The sequence below is a fragment of the Acomys minous genome, assembly GCF_964271855.1.
Source record: "Acomys minous genome assembly, chromosome: 5".
Lineage (NCBI taxonomy): Eukaryota > Metazoa > Chordata > Mammalia > Rodentia > Muridae > Acomys > Acomys minous.
In genome coordinates, this window is record NC_140494.1 from 60,729,179 (window position 1) to 60,750,537 (window position 21,359).

General features: G+C 42.5%; 1 protein-coding gene across 10 annotated transcripts in view; it reads right to left on the bottom strand.

Moving 5' to 3' along the window:
- Positions 1-1,137: 1,137 nt before the first annotated feature.
- Positions 1,138-21,359, bottom strand: part of CPLANE1 (ciliogenesis and planar polarity effector complex subunit 1) — a 90,503-nt gene continuing 70,281 nt past the window's right edge. For 8 of the 10 annotated variants that reach the window (XM_084783526.1, XM_084783527.1, XM_084783528.1 and 5 more), the window contains 11 exons: positions 20,635-20,984; positions 17,103-17,190; positions 15,414-15,578; positions 10,395-10,425; positions 9,075-9,206; positions 7,862-8,027; positions 6,229-6,287; positions 5,335-5,502; positions 4,247-4,371; positions 2,551-2,726; positions 1,138-1,623 (listed from right to left, as the gene is read on the bottom strand). In XM_084783526.1, the coding sequence (XP_084639652.1) occupies positions 1,450-1,623; positions 2,551-2,726; positions 4,247-4,371; positions 5,335-5,502; positions 6,229-6,287; positions 7,862-8,027; positions 9,075-9,206; positions 10,395-10,425; positions 15,414-15,578; positions 17,103-17,190; positions 20,635-20,984 (1,634 nt within the window). In that variant the 3' untranslated portion in view covers positions 1,138-1,449. The other 2 variants (XM_084783530.1, XR_014779548.1) reach the window with 2 other exon arrangements.

Consider the following 21,359-nt stretch of genomic DNA (forward strand, 5'->3'; position numbering starts at 1 on the left):
GATGGGCCACTTCTCAAGGGGGTAATAAAGATAAGCCACGCTGACTCCATGACAGGCTTCAAACCTGGCCTCAGACTGAGCAGGCCGAAGTTTCTCAGAATATGAAATTACAGTTCCTGAAAAAACCCCAGGTCCTTGGGGAACCAATCAGCTTCAGTCCCAACATCTGGCTGAGCCAGATACGATCAATGATCCAGTAACCACCTTGGAAAGTCCCCAAGCACTTGACCAACTCTGAGTAACCCCCATGTCCTCTAGACCACTGCCAACCAATCAGTGTAAGGGTTCCCCAACCACTCTTGGCAATGCCATTTTGTGAAGGTGGTAACCCCTGCATGCTGGAAATTTCTGCAGAATCAACTCTCCTTGCTTTTGCATACTACCCAAGTCTGGGCTCTTTCTTCAGCGACTCATGGACCCCAACAACAGACTGGGGTCTGCACACCTATAATCAACCTCTGGAGGCAGAGACAGGCAGATCTCTGCATTGAGGCCAGCCTGGTCTAAAAAGTGAGTCCAGGACAGCCAGGACTACACAGAGAAACCCTATCTTGAAAAACAAAACAAAAACAAAAAGATGATTGCTTTAGGCCAGTGAGGTGGCTCTGCAGATAAAAGGTGCTTGCTGCCAAGCCTGACAACTCAAATTCTTCAAGCCCTGGGATCCACATTGGCAGGGAGAACTTCTGCAAGTTGTTCTGTGACCTCCACAACATGCCACACACAATACAAGATTGGCGGTGAATAACCAGGATTTCCATGCCCTCTCCATCCAAAGCACTCATCCCTGCTTTCCCCCCAAAACCTACCAGGCTAGAGCAGAGGACAAATATCTGGCCTGGGCAGGTGGACAGAGGTCCAGGGTCAGCATGAAGCAGCTAGCGCCTGTCATTCTGTGGCCAGAGGCTGCTTAGCTCAACTGTAGATTTTTATAAAAAAAAAATTCATTTTATGTCCATCGACGTTTTGCCTGCATGGATGTCTGTGTGAGGGTATCAGATCTTACAGTTACAGACATCAACTGTAGGTTTTTAAACTAAGCTTTAAATTGGAGACTGGTTTTCTTCTCAGTGACAGCAGGCCTGTCAGGTCCACATTATGAGGAGTTTCTGCAGACACAGAGGGTAGTAAAGCAGGGAGAAGACAAGATTTTCTTTTTATTCAAAGTAATTTAAACACTGTGAAAACCTGGCTTGACATGTGCATATTGTTTAAATTATATCTAAAGATGAATCTCATGCAAAAACATAATACTTTTCTCTAGTTAAACAACCTTTCCCCATTAAGGCAATGTTACTGATAAATGTTTATTCTCTGTCTTGGAATGGTTAACCCAGAGATCCCTGTGGCTATGGAGATGTAGTCTCACTATTTCTTTCAGTGTTTCACAGTCTTAGACCCATGAAACTCTCAGGGTCACATCAGTGAGATTCTGACCACTGCCAGGTCCTACTGGTCCAAGGCCCAGTGGACAGATAGGTTTTTATCCTCCACACTGGCCACCATGTCGTCAATGGCTTTCCAGTCAAGCTTGCTGAGGATGCTACCAGTGCTCTCAGACACACTGTCCATGCCACCGACCAAAAAAGAGGGCTCAGCGTCTTCTTCAGCTGGTGACATCTCCTGTAGAATTGGAAAAACAGTTGTGGTCCAACGAAGAAGTAAAGGGGATGTGGGAACATGGGTGGTCGCAAATAGATCTGTCATCAGAGGCAGATGTGGGCATAGATCTGATGAGCAGTCAAGATGGGTTTTGGCACCTGCAACACAGTAACCTGCTCTTTGTACTTAATTCTGACAAATACTAGACTACGAGGCTGAACACTGGAACCTAGTGGGCAACGCCTATAATTCTAGTACTCCAGAATGGAGGCAGGAGGCTCACAAGTTCAAGGGGAGCATCAAGTTTACATCATGTTTGAAGCAGTCTAGACTTCTCAGAGGGTATGGGGGCGCAGCACACCAGGGCTGGAGACTGCTTGCTGCTCAAGTGTGTGGAGAAAACTGCAGGTGGCTGCATGCACTCTCGAGCCCAGCAGAGACAGGACGATCATGGGGACTTGCCTGCCAATAGGCCAGAAAAAGTGAGCTCCAGGTTTAGTAAGAACTGTCTCAAGGTAATGGGGTAGTGGCCTCTGCATGTGCAACACACACACACACACACACACACACACACACACACACACACACAGCTAAGAACAAATGAAAAGGTGAAAGTGTCTCACATAGGAGGAAATGAAAAGACTCCTGAGATGGTGAAGATATATAGGTCTAAATACAGACAAGACAACAGAGGGACTAAGATATTTATTTTGGGAAAGGAAAGAAGACACTAGAAAATACTGGAAATTTATCATTGGGATCAAAGAAAATGAAACAAAACAAAAACCAATAGAGGCTATACAAGATCCCATCTCAAACAAAACAAACATATATACACACAAAGAAAAAGAATAAAGAAAAAAAGATAATTTCAAAATGACCTAAGAAATCCTTATTTTCAAATCTTACAAAAAGGCCAAAACACTGAGAAGCCGGGGCAGCACTTACCGGGGGAAAGGACCCGGGCCTGTCGTGAAGAATCTCCTGGATCTCTAAGGGCAGCGTCCAGGGACTCACCACTGCCTCTTCCCTCTCATAGTCCATGCATGCCTTTACTGGTGCAGCCTCCTCGGCAGCTCCAGGGCTTTTGGTATGCTGCAGGCCCCAACACAGAGTGCTAGAACCTGTAAAGGAAACACACACACACCGGAACTGGCCGTCATCACGTGTGTATGAGCTGTGGCCTTGCTGCTAAGGCTCACTACAGACTTCTAACAGTATGACACAGTCACCCAATTCTCATCACCTTTTTTGATCTGAAAGTAATGGTGATTTCATCTCTAGAGCAGGACCCTGCCTCAGACCCATTGGCCGGGCGGCAGGTGGAGAGTCTCAGGTGCAGCTGGAGATGGGCAGAGGCTTTGACCACCATGCCACGGCTGCCACCGTGATGATGTCATCTAGACATCATACAGTGTCTTGTTTGGTGAAATAAACATAATTACTGACATCTAGAAAGACGATATAAACCAGTGCTTCTTAACCTTCCTAACTCTGTCATCCCTTTCTACAGTTCTTCATGCTGTGGTGAACCCCAACCATAAAATTATTTTGTTGCCCGGTGGCTCTCAGAGGAAGGACAGCAGGCTACCAAGAAGAGACTTGATACCCTATGATCACATACAGGGGAGGAAGTCCCCCTCAGTCACAGTCATAGGGGAAGGGAATAGGGTGAAAGTGGGAGGGAGGAATGGGAGGATACAAGGGATGGGATAACAATTGAGATGTAATATGAATAAATTAATTAAATGATATTAATTAAAAAAATTATTTTGTTGCTACTTCAAAACTGTAGTTTTCCAAATGGTCTTAGGCAATGCGAGTGGAGGGGCTGAGACACCGAGGTTGAGAACCACAGACCATGCATGAGCTGTAATAGTGTCCTGTTGATATTGTTAAACAATAATCTGTTAACATATACTCAGTATTTTATTTGCTCATTTCCTGTAAGGGGCAATACCATGATGAGAAAGTGTATGTCTGTCAGAGAGTTAGGCTGCGACTAACTACAGCATCTTCCTAGCAACTGTGCAAGTTAAATATTAACTTCCATTCATAAGTGAGGATATAAATTTAAAACCAAACATATTACATGAGAACACCTGAAGGATTATGGGTGCCTAAGCCACATACATGAGTCTATAATCCTAGCTATTTAAAAGACTGATGTCTTCAAAGACACTCACGGTGTAAGAGGAAGATATCAACTAAGCAACAGTGTAAAAAGCTTGGTATATGGATGAGAAACCAGCTGTTACAAAGCAAGCAAGGTGTGGCCTTCCTGTGGCCTGAGGCTGTGGAGAAGGGTTGGAAGTCTCTGTATGGGTGTGTGAGCTAGCACAGGAGCCAGTAAGGCAGACCAAAGCACAGAGGGAATGAATTATAATGCAAAGGCTTGAAATGAGACAAATCTACAAAGATGGTATGGAATCCAAGGCTCTCTCCCGGGACATCATGAGCCAGGCATGGTGGCTCAGGCTGGTGATCGTAGAACTATCATTTCAAACAAAACCCTAGAATAGCTCAATGTTTCTTAATACTGTGCTTTCTGCTGGAATTGGTTTCTTTTTACTGAGTTTTTGATGGCTTTTATTAATAAAGTAACTCTGGAGACTACAAGGACCACAGGCAACTCAGGTCTCACCTGGCAGCTGAGGTGTGCCTCGGGGCTGCCCCCGGGGTCTCCCCTGACGGAGATGGCTGCCTCTGCGAACATGCCTGCCTCCTCCAGGCCCACTAGCTGGGAAATTCTGTCCACGTGCATTCTCTCTGAAGTAGGAATCACACGATTATTAAAACATTCATAAGTCCAAATAATGACATAGCATTGCTTATGCTGTACTGCAGCATTGCCTCATACACTTGTATGTCAAAACGCAAATATTATTTTTGAAAGAAATTCTGAGTAGTATCCACCCATTTCAAATTCTCCATATACTTGGCAGCTTGTTTTTATATGTATCCTAATAAAAACGATATGAATCACTAACATCTATATGTATGTAGGCCACAAGTAAGAAATCTACTTAATAAACTTTTGCTTATGGGATTCATATCTGAAACCACTGCAGGTGGTTAATTTAAGTGAACTTTGCATAGTGACCTGCAGCTGTATGGGCCTAGCTGGGCAGGGTGGGAGGGGACCAGAAAGATGTGCAGAAGGCAAGGGAAGGCTGGCTGCTCATCTCTGAATGAAAACAGCAAGTGGGAGGAATTAAGAGGCAATTTTACAGAAGCAAATCTTCATGAAGAAACGACTGAACAGATACCAAACATCCTATTTCATGTATTAAAAATGCTTTGTTGTAGCTTAGTTAGAAATTTAACAAATTAATAAATTTGTCTTTTCCTTGGTAATTCTATAAATTTGTAAGAGTTTATAATTATGAAGCTATTTTTGTCTTCACTTTCTTTCTAACTCCAGGAAGCATAAATGAAGATACACTGAACTTATGACACAGAAGCGCGACATACATTTGGGGCTGGGGATGCAGCTTACTGGGTAGTGTTCACATTTACCACACATAAGGCTCTGGGCCTAACCTCCAGCACTGCATAAGCAGGGTAAGTGATCCCAGCCATCAGGAGGTGAGGCAGGAGGATCAGATGGCCAAGGTCATCACTGACTACACAGCAAGTTCAAGGCCAACCTATCTCAAACCTCGGTGCTACATTGTTTGTGAGTCCAGAGACTACTCTGCCAAGTGATAGGCCAAGCCTTGTCTTCTTTACCTCCTTGGAGAAGAGCAGTGTCGCCGTGTGCAGTGCTGAGCAGAGCGGGCTCTGTTAGGTAAGGGCTTCTCTGCGGGTGCTGGCAGCTGCACAGAGTCAGAGAGCAGCTCGTTCATCAGGCAGTATGCCTGTGAGACGCGCTGGCGGTAGTTGTTGGACAGAAGCAATCTGCAGACAGAAAAGCCAACGGCATGTTCTTAGTCACTTTCCTGTTCATCCCTAGAGGGAGCACATGCCTTTACAAATCCTTCTGGCTTATCAGATTTCCCCAAATCACTGGGCAGAACACTATTATATTACTGTATCCATGTGGAGACCGGTGTCACGACACACACAGTGTGGCCGCTGTATCTGGAAGATGGACGGCCTGAAGCAGGAGGACTTTGAGGCCAGCCTGGACACATAATGACATCCTGGGTCAAAGAACCAACATGACAATGGCAAAATAACAAAATAGTGGCGCCGCTGAGGTATTTCAGACACATAGAGGTATAGGAAGGCAGCAGAAATAAGTCATAAAAAATGAATGGTTATTCATTCAAGTAATATTTGGGAGCTAATTCCTAAGCAGCTTTTCTCTCTCCTCTCCTCTTTTCTCTTCTCTCTCTCTCTCCTTTTCTTTTCTTTTTTTTGTGAGACAGGGTTTCTGTGTGTAGCCTTGCCTGTCCTGGACTCACTCTGTAGACCAGGCCAGCCTCGAACTCACCGAGATCCCTTCTGCCTCTGGCTCCCGAGTGCTGGGATTAAAGGCGTGCACCACCACACGTGGCCAGCTTTTCTTTTCTTACAATGGTATCTGCAATAGCACTGTGTTTATGAACAGAAAACTATTATGTAACTCCCGAGCCACCAGCCAGGTGGAGAGCACGCTGAGGGCAGAGCTTCCGGACTTACCTATCTTTTTCATGTTTCAGCTTCTGCCTTTGCCTGAGCTGTCTTGAATTCATATAAAACTGCACAGGAAACATCCAGTTAGTTCATTATTGTTCAGTCCAAACAATGAAGGCACTAGACAGTACTCTGGCATTTACAAAGGTGCAAAAACACTGTCATGTTTGAGAACGTTTTCCCCTCGGTGTAAAATGTAATCTTAGATTAAAACACCATGAAATTGTCAGGCTCGGTGGCGCACGCCTCTAATTCTAGCACTCAGGGAGGCAGAGGCAGGTAGACTGATGTGAGTTCAAGGCCCACCTGGCCTACAGAGTGAGTCCAGGACAGACAACGCTACACAGAGAAACCCTGCTCTAACCAAAACCAAAAAGCACCATAAAAATAACACTTAGGTGACTGAGGCAGGAGGATCGTGAATTGTATATTAGCCTGGACTAAACACAGAAACCTTATTTCCAAAACCATTATGACTTACTTTCAAAGTTTATGCATTAGGACCAGCAAGATGGCTTAGCAAGTAAAGACCCAAGCTTAATCTTGGGACCTATATGATGGAAAGAGTTGTACTTATACCTTTACAGTTAATTTACTCTATATTTACATAAATCTATGTTTGGTTTTTTATATCTGACCAACAGTGAAGGTGATGCTAGAGCCAGTCTTTAGTAGGAGGGAGAACACATACGTCCCTATACACGTTATGTAGGTTGGAGATGGCTCAGAGATTAAGACCACTGACTGCTCTCCCAGAGGATCCCCGTTCGATTCCCAGCACCCTCATGGCAGCTTTCAGCTGTCAGTAACTCCAGTGCCAGAGGACCCAATGCCCTCTCTTCTGGTCTCCAATGGGTACCAAGGCAGGCACATGATGCACAGACATACATGCAAGAAAAATGGTAACACACATAAAAGTTTAAAAAGAAAGTGTTAAATTAGCAGCAGGCATTCCCCCAGAATCAGGCAGGTGAAATACTTGACAATTACTTACTTGTACATGTAGACACGTACACACCATGCTATGTGTACAGAGGTCAGGAGACAACTGGTGAGAATCAGTTGTGCATTAAGCAGTAGTCAGGAACCGTGAGTCTGAGGCCAGTCTGGTCTAAATACAGAGTTCTAGGCCAGTCAGGGACCATGTCTCCAAAAAAGAAAAATTCTTTATAGCTAACTTATATTTATTATGTATATTTGTGTGACCACGGAGTCCCCTGGAGCTGAGTTAGGGGGGACTGTGGCCTGCCTGATACGGGTGCTGATAAGCGAACTTGAGGTCTCTGCAAGAGCAGCCCTGCATTAACGACTGAACTTCAAACTGTCTTTAACATAAGCATGGCTGCTTCAGCTACCAACAAGCCTCTCTGAAAAGGAAAGAAACAACTCCAACTAGCCACCCTTCACCTGCCTTGAGTGTTTCAAATGACAGAGCCTTAACTCTTAACCCAAAAGAGAAAAGGGTGTTGACATTCATTAAACTAGGCACAGTTTGCACAAGATCCTTCCATGCTTTGTTCAGATAACTGATAAACTTTTTCTGGCAAGCTGCATAATATTTTCTATTGAGCATCCAATTAATTTTTTTCTTGAGTATTTGTCCAGAGAGCACGTCTTTCCTGGGATCCCACAGACTTACTGGACTGCTCCTAGGGCAGAAAGGGTCCCGCTCCTGCCCCCTCTTCTCTGCCAGCTGAGTTAAGTACTCGGCCATTCTCTCTTTCTGTTTTCTTTTCATCCAGATCTTAATCTCTCTTCTCTCCTTTTCAGTTCTTTGGGGGCATCTGCCAGAAGGATGTTGAATCCTGAAAAATAAGAATCACTGGCTTTTCAATCTGCTCTGCAGATGAAAACATCAAACACTCTTGCTCTGGAGGAGACGACGGTGCCATTCTGAAGGGCACTGCACACTTATGCTCATCAGTCAGCCAGCTCTGATCATGCAGAAGACTCAAGTTTGGCTCACAGCACCCAGGTCGGGTGGCTCCAGTTCCAGGGGTACCTGGAGGCTCTAGTTTCCGTGGGCACCTGCATGCACACGTGTATGTATCCTGGCTCTGACACACATACATGCACATAATTTTACATTTCTTTTAAAGTTCCTTTTTGTGCTCTATTCTCTGGTACCATCTTTTAGATTGTAATGCACTGCATTTTCAATAAGTTAATAATGGAATTGAACTATGAAATTCAGTTCTACTGATTCAAATTAAATTCTGTTAAATTCTACTTTGTGACCATCTCCCTCTATATAGCCCAGGCTGGCCTCAAAATTGCCATCTCCCTGTTCCCACCTCCCTGGTGTTTTATAAGGCTAGAAATGCATATAGTCAGGGGAAGCATGCACGGGGTAGTCACCCTGATTCCATCTGGGAGAGAAGGAGAGGAAGATAAACTTTAATGTTCCACGGAAATGCTATTATAAATGTATCTAAGGATTACTATATAGGCTAAAGTACCAGGAATCAATCATTAACAACTTCTGTTAGGAAACAGAGCTCATTGTATGTTTAGCACAGTGCATCTGGGTGAAAGCTCCCATAACACAGATGTACTGAGTTATATAATACAGTGAGTGCACTGTTACAGAGTGACACATACAAACCATGGAAGCATTTTATAAGGAAAATAGCTATTCTGAGCCTCAAATCTGTTTTATGACACTAAATTAAAAATCTAGCAAATTTAGATACTCTTGAACTAGAATTATTTTAAGTGGATTAAATTCTAAGCGCGCACGTGCGCGCTCGCACACATGCACGCGTGCGCACACACACACGCACACACACACACACACACACACACACACACCAGGGTCCTATGCCTATCATATACACACTTTCATTGATTACCTGGCTATATTTCTAGCTTGATGTTCTGTTAAGCCAAGCTCTTTGCTGGACACTCCACTCTTAGTTATAAGGTCATCAATGATGTCAGCAATATCAGCCAATCCAGTCACCTGGAGTTGGTCTTCTGAAACACTTGCAAACATAATTTCAGGAATTATTATAATTGTATCTGTGACCTAATCACACTAACAGAAATGATCATGTAAGTTTTCCTAGAGTATAAATGAGGAACAGACACCTATTCTTTTATTTCTATAATTCTGGGATCACTCAGCAAAAAAGCCTAGTTACAGTGATTTCATAGAAACTCTCAGAAAATGAGCTCTACATCCAGGTGAAAAAATCTTAACAGTTCATCTTAAGTAGTTCCAGACTTTAAGAAAGGAGCAAAATGGGCTGGAGAGATGGCTCAACAATTACGAGCACTGGACGGGTTCAAGTCCCAGATGGTGGCTCACAACCATCTCTATCGCCACGTCCAGGGGGTCCGATGCCTTCTCTGGCTTCCAGAGGCACATGGCACTCAACTGGTACATAAATATACATGTAGGCAAAACATACATACACATAATTAATTTTCTAAAGTAGAAAAATTCCAATATACCCTTACTCAGTTTCCCCAAATGTGATTACCTAACATAATTTTCATCTTATCCAAAATCAGGGATTGACCTATTAGTAACTAATTTACAGAGTATATTCATATTTTTCTAATCATTCCACTAATGTCCTTTTTCCACCCAGAGTCCACTTTGGTATTGGTACAGTTGTCTTGACATCTATCTTCTCAAATACAGGACAATTTCTGCCTTTGTATTTTCATGACCTGATGCTTTTGAGAAATTTTAGCAGGTCATTTTATAAAACATTCTCTGGTATACACTTCCATTACACTCATGGTCAAGTCATGCTGTGTTTGGGCAAGCACAGCACAATAGTGATGCTGTGCTCACACAGGGGAACATGGTGTTGGTATGCCTCATAAGAAACTATAGGTCTTGCCGGGCGTGGTGGCGCACGCCTTTAATCCCAGCACTCGGGAGGCAGAGGCGGGTGGATCGCTGTGAGTTCGAGGCCAGCCTGGTCTACAAAGTGAGTCCAGGACAGCCAAGGTTATACAGAGAGACTCTGTCTCGAAAAACCAAAAAAAAAAAAAAAAAAAAAAAAAAAAAGAAACTATAGGTCTTAGCTGCTATAGCTTATGTAACACACAATGTAATAGAACGCAGTCTATTACATTCTACTTACCTGTATTAAACAATCAAGAAATATGTTAACAATTAACACACAGATTTAAAATAACAAACTCTTAAGATTTACCTTTCAAATAATTCATTGCTGTTATTCACACCTTAAAAAAAGAAACATTGTTGTTAACACAATGATTAAAGTCAATGATCAGAATATACTGTATGAAAATCTTTTTCAACAAAAATACATTTTCGCTTATGTTCTAATGTGTGTGCATGTGTAGAGGACAGGGGGCAACATCACGCTCCTTTATCACTCTCACTTTACTTTTTGGGACAAGGGTTCTCACTGAAGCTGAAGCTGTCTGATTTGACTGCAGAGGACCAGCCTCAACTCTGCCATGCAGCCCAGCTGAGCCCAGCTCTTCATGCGCCCAAACTAGCACACTTGCACAGTAAGCAAGCTTTATACCAACTGAGCCATTTTTCCAGCCCCATGGTCAATTCTTTTTTAACTTCAATTACTGTAGAAGAATGTTAATCCAGAACATGGCTGCTCCGGCAAGAGATCACATCCAAAGACCTTCTAGGTCTGTGGGATCTGGCTGGAATACAAACACGCCTTTAATCCAGGAGACAGAGGCAAACAGATCTGAGTTCAAGGCCAGCCTGGTACAGAGCAGGTACCAGGTAAATAAAAACTTAGGTCCAGGCGTGGTGGTACATGCCTTTAATCCCAAACAGTGAAGGTCAAGTTAGTCTGTAGAAGGAAGCACCCATGTTTGAAAGTAATGTCTAATTGAGTGGCAGAAAAGGTGACAAATCAGAGAAGATCTGACAGAGTAGGATATCTAACTCTCATGAGAAGAGAGGGGAAAGGGAAGCTACTTAAGAGGCAGTTTTGGTTTTTTTTTTAAACCAGGACAGTAACAGAGAGATGGGCTGCAGAGAGAGAACTCAGGTGAAGATAGAACGAACCAGAAAATGAGACGAAGCCAGAAGATTAGAACAGATTGCTGAGTTAGTTGAGGCCAAGCAGAGCAATTCCAGGCCGAGAGAGAAGCCATATTAAATGAGTCAGCTAGGAGAAGGCGTTTCAGCCAGAACAGCTGAGTTGAACCAGCCAGCCCAGAGCTCAGAAAGAACAAGAAAGGGTGAGCTTACTAAGCAGTGAGTCTCAGGGGCTAAGAACATTCTAGGCCTAGGTTAGATTGTGTGGAGACCAGAAGCTTCCAGGACTAGGCCTAGGCCAGCAGAAGGCAGCAAGTCTCCGAGACAACAACTGAAACAGGCGAGTAAAAGTTATTTTTACAAATTATTAATAAGATTTAGAAATTATGTAACCAGAATGAAATAATATTAAATCTCTAAATTAGGTGTGCATGTATGCACACGCGCCATTGTGCGCGTGCTCTCACACACATACACACTAGCTTGTATATACCATTTAATAATAATTACTCCCTACATTTTTAAAGATTATTTTACTTTATGTGTATGAATATTTTGCCTGCATGTATGTAAGTACACTATGTATGCCTGGTACCCATGGAGGCCGGAAGTCGACATCAGAAAGCCAGAAACTGGATTTACAGGCAGTTGAAAGCCATCATATGAGTGCTGGAAATAGGACCAGGGTCCTTTACCAGAACAGCAAATGCTCTTTATCACTGAGCCATTTCTCTAGCCCCTATATTTTAAGATTACATATTTTTCTGCCTCAAGTACTATGTAGAACACGCCAGGAAACACACTCTCCCTTGCTTAGTAAGTTCATAGAATAATGGGGTATAAATTAAAGTTAAACAGACTAGGGCATCTCTGACAACGTGAAAGTACTGTGTCCTGGAAACAAACAACTTCAACCCAGAAGCAATCTTCTTGGAAGAACAGGAACCAGAGAATTATTATTCCCATCATTAATTATGTATCTTCAATAAAGCATCTCTATGTGTAACCCTGAGAGATAATCAAGTTACTAAAGGAAGAGCGTTCTGTATCTCTTTAAAATGTTCCTTGTTAAGAGTCTATTAGAAGCCGGGCATGGTGGTGCATGCTGGAGGCTTTGGGCATGCTAGGCTAAGCACTCTACCAACTAAGCTACATTCCATTCCCATCCCCTCAATGTAAGGATTTATCTCTCTGCTTATAGCCTGGGCAAGTTTCGTTGTTGTTTTGTTTTGTTTGAGATAGGGTCTCTCTATGTAGCCTTGGATGTCCTGGGACTCACTATGTAGACTAAGCTGGCCTTGAACTCACAGAGATCCTCCTGTTCCCAAACTCTGAGATTAAGGGTGTCTGCCAGCATGCCCAGCAAGTGTGAATTCTTTTTTCTTTCCAAAATATATATTACTTTATTAATTTGTTCTTGTTACATCTCAATGGTTATCCCATCCCTTGTATCCTCCCATTCTCCCCTTATTCTCCTCCCCTATGACAGTTGCAAGTGTGAATTCTTAATAGCAATTAAAGGAAAAGTGAAATGCTTAGTATAAATCTAAGACAATGTCAACAATAATAATACCTTGCTTATTTTACTGATTTTTCTCTGAGGAGAAAAAGATACAACTGAAAGATAGGGTGCATTAAAGAATCATCTTTTATGCTGGGTGTGGTGATGCACACATTTTGTCCCACCGCTTTCTGGGGCTAAGGCAGGCACATTTCTGTGAGTTCAAGGGCAGCTGGGTCTACAGAGTGAGCTCTGGTTGCAGATTTAATCCTCAAATAGTACCTACAAATCTGGACATAGTTTGAAAAGTCACCGGTGATAAATAAATTAGATGGCTTTTATCAGAGAGTAGAAAAGCATTATATTTAAAGAACACTTTTCCCCCCTCCAAAATAAGGTTTCTCTGTGTAGCCCTGGCTGTCCTGAACTCACTCCATAGACCAGGCTATCCTCGAACTCTAAGATCCACCTGCCCCTGCCTCTCAAGTGCTGGGCTTTCCAGCTAAGATTGATCTATTTTTATTGTATGTGCATTGGTTCTGCCTGCATGCATGTCTTTCTAAGGGTGCCAAATCCCCTGGAACCAAAGTTACAGACATTTGTAAGCTGTCATGCAGGTGCTGGGAATTGAACCTAGGTCCTCCAGAAGAACAGCCAGTGAGCGCTCTTAAACGCTGAGCCATCTCTCCAGCACCATAAAGAACACTTTAAAGAAGTTACTCTAACCCTGTTTTTGGAAGTCTCTGTTGGCACTGCCTTCAGAAATGACTAAGCAGTAGTCAGCGTGCTTCTCCATTAACCAGAGTTCTTCACTGTAAATGCTCAGTCCCACTCAGTCTGCCACCTGCTTCCTGCATAAGCAGTGTGTCTGGGAATCATATGCCTGTAGGTTAAGAGCACCTTATGCTCTCCCATAGGGCTTGAGTTCAATTCCCAGCAACCACACGGTGGTTCACAACCATCTATAATGTGATCTGTTGCCCTCTTCTGGCATGTAGGTGTACATGCAGGCAGAGCACTGTATACATACTAATAAAGAATACATCTTTAAAAATAAAACTAAATAAAATTAAATAAAAATCCAACCTCAGTCACCTGGCATAGTGGCACATGCCTTTAATCTCAGCACTCAGGGAGGCAGAGGCAGGTGGATCTCTGTGAGTTTGAGGCCAATCTGGTCTACAGAGTGAGTGCAGGACAGCCAAGGCTACACAGAGAGACCCGTCTTGAAAAAAACAAAAGAAAAAAAAAATCTAATCTCAGTCAATCAGTTATTTTCCATTAGCATTTTAAAAAAGAAATGGAAGTTGCAGAAGAGAAAACTCCAAGGTATTCTGACCGCAAAAGCAAGGAAATGACACTACACCTTTCTAAGAGGCCAGCCTAAAGGAGATTCCCACTTAAAGTGTAGGAATTCTTATTTTGTTTAAAAAAAAAAAAAGTATTATGATTTCTTTTCAAGCTTACAAGCACATACATAAATACTAGAGGAAAACATTTCAATTTATCCAGTTTACATGAGTTACATAAGAAATAGTATTCATATGACTAAATGTACCCCTTAGGGCCCAAAAAATAGTACCTGTTTTTTTTTTAATTTAATTTATTCAGATTACATCTCAATTGTTATCCCATCACTTGTATCCCCCCATTCTTCCCTCACTCCTGCTTTCACCCTATTCCCCTCCCCTAGGTCTAAGACTGAGGGGGACCTCCTCCCCCATTTTATGGTCATAGGCTAACAAGTCTCATCTTGATAGCCTGCTTATTCTTTCTTTCAGTGCCATCAGGCCTCCCCACCAAGGGGAGGTTGTCAAATATGGGGCACCAGAGTTCATGGCAGAGTTAGTCCCTGCTCTCCACACAACTTTGGAGAATGTCCTGTCCATTGGCTAGTTCCGAGTAAGGGTTCGATGTTTACTACTTGTAATGTCTTTGGTTAGTGCAATAGTTTGAACAGACACCCTCCAGGCCCTGATCCACCGTTACGATGTTCTGCTTGTAGGTTCCTAGGACCCCCTGGGTCCTTCTATTTCCCCATCTCCAATATTTCTCTTATCAAGAGTCCCAGTATGGTGTCCTCACATCTATCCCAATCTCCTGATAAGTGAACACTTTCATGGGACATGCCTTTTGGGCTAGTGCCCAATTATAAGTGAGTATATACCATGTGAGTCTTTCTGCTTCTGGGTTAACTCACTCAGTATGATCGAAAAAATAGTACTTGTAATAATGATGCATCTCCAAATGAAATCAAACAGTGGTACTAAGCCTTTCTAAATCTCAGTCTCAACTCTGGAATGAAAACAATTAAGTTCCTACCTCACAGTCAACCTTAAAAAGGAACCATGTGCAAAACACAATAATGTTTATGGCAAGGGCTCAACAAATAACCAATAGTACCGTTACAAACTAAAGTTTTAAATTCTGATAATTAGCACTTTTAATTTCTTAATTTTTGTAAAAAATCAAATATCTTAATTGCTATAGATTTAATGATAAAATGTTATAGAGGTATAAAACATGGTTTGTAGTGTATTTAGGACATTTTTATGTGAAGGACATGTTTAAATCCTCCCTTCAGGTGAGTATTATAAAGTTACTTTACAAACTTTCATACCTGCACCCTCCCAGGTACAGTTTAGTAACACATTAGTGTGACACAAGAACACACATCTAAGAAGTAAGGCACAATACCAGGAGAGGTGATGTTCCAGTCCCCAGAAGAGCAAGCGGCTGACCCCACAGACAGGCATGCGTAGGCTTTCTGACTACAATGATTTTCTGCTACTGAAAATTCCGTCTCTGAAGTTTCCTCTGTATCATTTTGTGCTTCCACGTCCTCGTGAGTCTGGAAACACGCTAATCCGAGGCAGATGTATAATTAAGACCAAGCAGGGAAGGAAAGTGCAGCATCTGCTTGTGCTTCCACGTGGAACACCCGTGCCCAGTGCATGCTAGTAAGTGTGTCACACACTCCAGCAGAGCCTGAAAGCTGCCCACAGTATAGCAAACTACTTTCACAAGAAAGGTAAAGCGAAACTACATTTACATTTAAGAAAAGATAAGAAACCAGCACAGGCTCGGATACGGACTCTGTGGCCTGCTCTTTTATCACTTCCCTCTAGCAGGGTGGCCTGGCCAGGCCACAGAGGAAGGTGACTCAGGCAGTCCTGATGAGACCTGATAGGCTGGGGTCAGTTGGTAGGGGAGAAGGGCTCCCCCTCTCTAAGGACTAGGGGAGGGAGGGACTGAGGGCAGACAAGGGAGGGATGTTAAAATGAATAAATTTAAATTTAAAAAAAAGTTTGGAAGATGGGACAAAAAAAACCCAAAAAAACCAAACCAAACCAAACCAAACCAAACCAACAGCAACAAAAACAAACAAACAAACAAAAAACTACATACAACAGGAACAGTCATATTTGAAAATGTTTTAGCTATTGAAAACAGTAACCAAAATTAAAATAGTAAATAGGTAGAACAACAAAGATGACGGAAAACAGACTTAGTAAATCAGAAGGCAGATTTGAAGGAATACTAGTGAATACAGCACTGAGCCCTAAAGATGGAGAATGTGAAATGTTACACACACACACACACACACACACACACACACACACACACACACTTGTAATAAAGTCTGACAAGATGGCTTAGCAGATGTTTGCTGCCAAGCCTGAGGCCCTCAGTTTGCCTACAGGACTCACACAGTAGGAGAAAGCCAACTCCCTCAAGATGCCCTCTGCTCTCCTTGTGTGCACTGTCCCTACCCACGAGCAAATAAACAAGTAGGCTTAAAAATTAAAGAAACAGAAGAAGGTCCAAAATACACTTTACACAGTGGAGAAAAGGTGATGGAAATAATACAAACTTCCAAATATTAAATCTTCAAAATGGAGAATCTATTTAGGTGTAGGATAGAAATTCATACCTAGACATTGTATCAAAGAAGAAAAATTAGTAAATTTTAAAGCAACCAGAGATTTTAAAACAGCAATCAGACTGACAGCTCACAGGCAGTGTGAACTCAACCAATAGAGATGACAATAAATACTGGGATAATGTTCTCCAAATGATGAGAGAAACGCTAGAGAAAACTCGAGAATTCTACAGTCAGCTATACACTATGACCTGAAAGTCACAGAGGGATAATCTACCACTCACAGACCTAGAGAGAATTAATAATGGAAGGGGGAACAGAATGTTTAAAGGAACAGATAAAGATGCACACACATGGTACAGGGAGGTAAAACACCCATATAACACAAGCTAAAAATAAATAAAAGCTTAGGGATTGGGTGGGGAGCAAGCAATGGCTTCAGCTGACAGGTAAAGTATTTTTTAAAGCCAGGCTTCAATACCTGTCCTGGTACCAACACAAACCTTCTTCAGAAATGCTAATGGCTTTTGAAGCTAATGGTTTTTCAATTTCAGGGCCAGATGACAATTCAACATGATCCATCACTCCAGCCTACAAAAGAAAAGAAACACAGCAAAACAACTGCTGAAATGTTATACTTTGATAATGTCAAAGTATAAACAATGTTATGTACATTTTAAGCATTTTGAATAATAAAAAAACTCACAAAAGAAATAGGATAAAATTTAGTATGAGATAAGTGTTTGGGATCATGAAATGGAAGATTTTCTACTTGTAGCCAAACTGATGTGCCCTCCCACAAACCAGGCGTGGTGGCACATGCCTTTAATCCCAGCACTTGGACGGTAGAAGCAGGTGGATTTTGGTGAGCTCGAGGCCAACCTGGTCTACACCGTGAATTCCACGACAGAGAAACCCTGTCTCAAGAAAAAAATATATGTAACATATAGATGTGCTTACATATACATGTATATGTATCTGGCTTTAATTAACCTCTTACTTCTAGCTCAGAAGGCAATTTCAGAAGACAATCTTTGAAGAAAAGGACAGCAAGGACTGCTCTGATGCCTAAGATCCACTGGACATGTCCAAATTTGTGTTTGTTAATCCTAGCACTCACGAAGCAGAGGCAGCAGAACTGTGAGTTCCAGGACAGCCACGACTAAACAGAACAAACAACTATCATATAAATACCACTATTAGTAATGATTAGTCTTATTTTATGTAATTTCATGTTTACTCTTAACTTTTTAATATGTAAGGATTAAAAGAACAGTATACGTTACCTATTCTAGTAAGAATGGCTATTGTCAAAAAGACTAAACATTACATGTGGTAATGAAAGTGTACAAAAAAGGCAATTCTTGTATCCTGTTCATATAAATGTAAATTAGAACTGCCATTTTAAAAATAGAACTACAAGCTGGTCAGTGATGGCCTATGTCATTAATCCCAGCACTCTGGAGGCAGAGGCAGGGGGATCTCTGAGTTCGAAGCCAGCCTGTCCAGGACAGCCAAGGCTGCACAGAGAAACTCTGTCTCAAAAACAAACAAACAAACAAACAAACAAAAAATAGAACTACAATACAATCTGGGTACCGATGGTCACTGTGGCACCATTCACAGTAGCCTAGAAACGGAAACAGGTTTAGCAGAGGCAGCCTGGAAGATCTGCCCTGCCGAGGACATGAGGCCTAGTGGACCCCTTCAGCTCCGCCCACCCTCAAGCTTCTGCATGACAGTTTGATCCTATCAACAAGAAACAGAAGCAACCTTAGTGTCCATCATTGGACAGACAGATAAAGAAAATATAGGACACATAATAGACTACTGTCCTGTCACCCACAGTGTTAAGTGACCTGTGCCAGCTATAGGAAGAGCAGCACCACACGACTTCACTCACTGGAGCATCTGAGGTAGTTGTTCTCACAGAAACCATGAGGCTGTGGCTCCAGGGCATGGCGTGGGGAAACGTTGACTGCTGCAGTCACACAGAAGGAAGACACTCGGGTGTGCTGGTATACAGCAGGGTGGCTCAGAGAGCAGTAATGTACTGGACATTTCAATGGGTTGGAAAGAAAGAGTTTCCTAAGTTTTCATTCACCACAAAAAACTGATGAATGTTTGAGGAGATAGGTTTAACTGGCTTTCAACATTACATAATACATACGTTTGAAATGGCAAATGGTACTTGGTTAATATGTATAGTCTTTGTGTTATATACAAATCAAAAACAACTTTAACAAGTACTAACACACTAGCAGCTTGCAATGTTAGTGAGGTGGGTCAGGGTTAGGTGGCATTCTCATCTACAGGCTGCTTTGCATTTCTCAAGATTAAACTTTAACATATTTTAATTGTTTGTTCTTTAGTTCTGATTATATAAAATTTTCTTCTATGAGAGAGGGGGAGAAGAATCATTTTAGCTCAAGAGAGAAGCCTGAACTACACAGCAAGGCCCTGTCTCATAAAAAGGAACATGCTTGTGTGAAATAATTTCCTTGAGCCTTCTTTACTTCTCTAACCATCAAGCTAGACCTTAAGTAGCATTTTTTCTGAAGACATCAACAGCATCTACCTACTTATTTGTTTATTGCCCAGCACTCAGGTGGGAGACAAAGAGCTTGCAGGAGTTGAGTCTCTCCTCCCACCATGTATGTTTGGGGACAGTTGTCCGGCTTACTGATAAGGGCTGTACTTAGTGAAGGAGCTATTTCAAATGTAAAGGTGATAACAACAATAGTGTGTGTGTGTGTGTGTGTGTGTGTGTGTGCGCGCGTGTGTGCGTGCGTGCGTGTGTGCGTGTGTGTGTGTGTGTGTCTGGGTGGTGGTGGCTGCACACATCTTTAATTCCAGAGTTTGGAAGGCAGAACTAGGCTGATCTCTATGAGTTCAAGGGCAGCCTGGTTTACAGAGCAAGTTCCAGAACAGCCAAAGCCACACAGAGAAACCCTGTCAAAAGACGAGAGGGGGGGGGGGGAAGGGGGGGGAGAGAGAGAGAAGACAGAGAAGAAAGAAAGAAAGCTAGATAGGTAGATGTTTGAGAGGAAAGTGACACTCTACTGAATGAAGACTGTTTTCAAATCATACTCTGGCTTTAGTGCACACATTTCTTTTCCTGACAGGAGCATGGATTCCCTACTTAAAAGCGTAAGGCAGCTGTTCTCAGCTGGGGTAACTTTGGTGACTGGGAACACATGACAGTGTCAGGAAACACCGTCTGATGGTCACTGCTTGGGTTGTGCTACTGGCATTTAGCGAGTGAGGATCATAACGCCGCCAGATGATGTTTTAATGCATGGGAATAGAGAGTCACTCCTAGCACTGGCAGTGTAGCTCACTGGCACATGTGCTGGTACACGTGAATAATCCCAGAACCACAGAAGAAAGGAAAAAGGATATTATCTAGACTAGTGGTTCTCAACGGTCCTAATGCTGTGATTCTTTAATACACTTTCTCATGTTGTGGTGACCCCAACCATAAAACTTTTTTTCCTTTTTAAAAATAGTTTATTTTTATTTCATGTGCATTGGTGGGTTTTGTTTGTTTTTGTTTTTGGCCTGAATGTATGTATGTCTGTGAGGGTGTGGGCATTTCCTGGAACTGGAGTTACAGACAGTTGTGAGCTGCCATGTGGGTGCTGGGAATTGAACCTAGGGCCTCTGGAAGAACAGCCAGTGCTCTTAACCACTGAGCCATCCTCCAGTCCAATAAAATTATTTTCATTGCTACTTTATCATTGTAATTTGCTATGTTATGAATCATAATGAAGTATCTCTGTTTTCCAATGGTCTTAGCTGACCCCTGTGAAAGGGTTGTTGGACCCCCAAAGGGATCGGTGACCCACAGGTTGAAACCTGCTGATCTAGCCTGTCAACAATGCTGAAGTTAAAGAAAGTCTAGCTAGTTCCTATTATTTGACAGTTAGAAATCTAAAATTATATCATACTAATCATACTATATAATTACTCAATGTGCAGCCATCACCACAGGTTCTCACACACATAAAACCAGCAGAAAATAAGAATAGTTACCTTTCCCCAGGGTAGATTTAGCACTTCTGTTGCAGGGAAGTCCTGCTCTATATTCTCCACGATGGTCTGCACTGTTAACAGCTGCTCATCCATTTTCTGAAGCTTGGCAGTAAGATGTTCTAACCTCTGAGCAGCAGGGCTCGGTGTGGGGCAAGCAGCAGGGCTCGGTGTGGGGCAAGCAGCAGGGCTGGGTGTCGAGCAAGCAGCAGGGCTCGGTGTGGGGCAAGCAGCAGGGCTCGGTGTGGGGCAAGCAGCAGGGACATCCTGTAGCAGGGTCTGAAGCAGAGATTGTTCCACAGAGTCCAATTTTGTGTTCTGTTCCTTGAACTGGAAATTTTGTTCTAGCAGGTCTAAGTATTAATTAAAGAAAGATGAGCATTAATTTCACTTAAGGAAAAAGTATGGGCAATCTCTCTTTAAGCAAATATACCATTCCTTTCCAAATCTGTTTTATTAATTAAGAAACTTATAAATTCACTTCAGTTTCTGGACTGCTGAAATGTATCCCTGTAGCGAATCAAAAGGCCTGTAAGAATGTAGTTCCACAAAGCTCTACACACACAGCAATCTGAATGTTACCTTCATACACTGCTGCTGCATCAAAAAGCAACTTGTTTTTTCCAGACAGGGTTTCTCTGTGTAACAGCCCTGGCTGTCCTGGACTCTCTTTTTAAAGACCAGGCTGGCCCTGAACTCACAGAGATCTGCCTGCCTCTGCTTCTCGA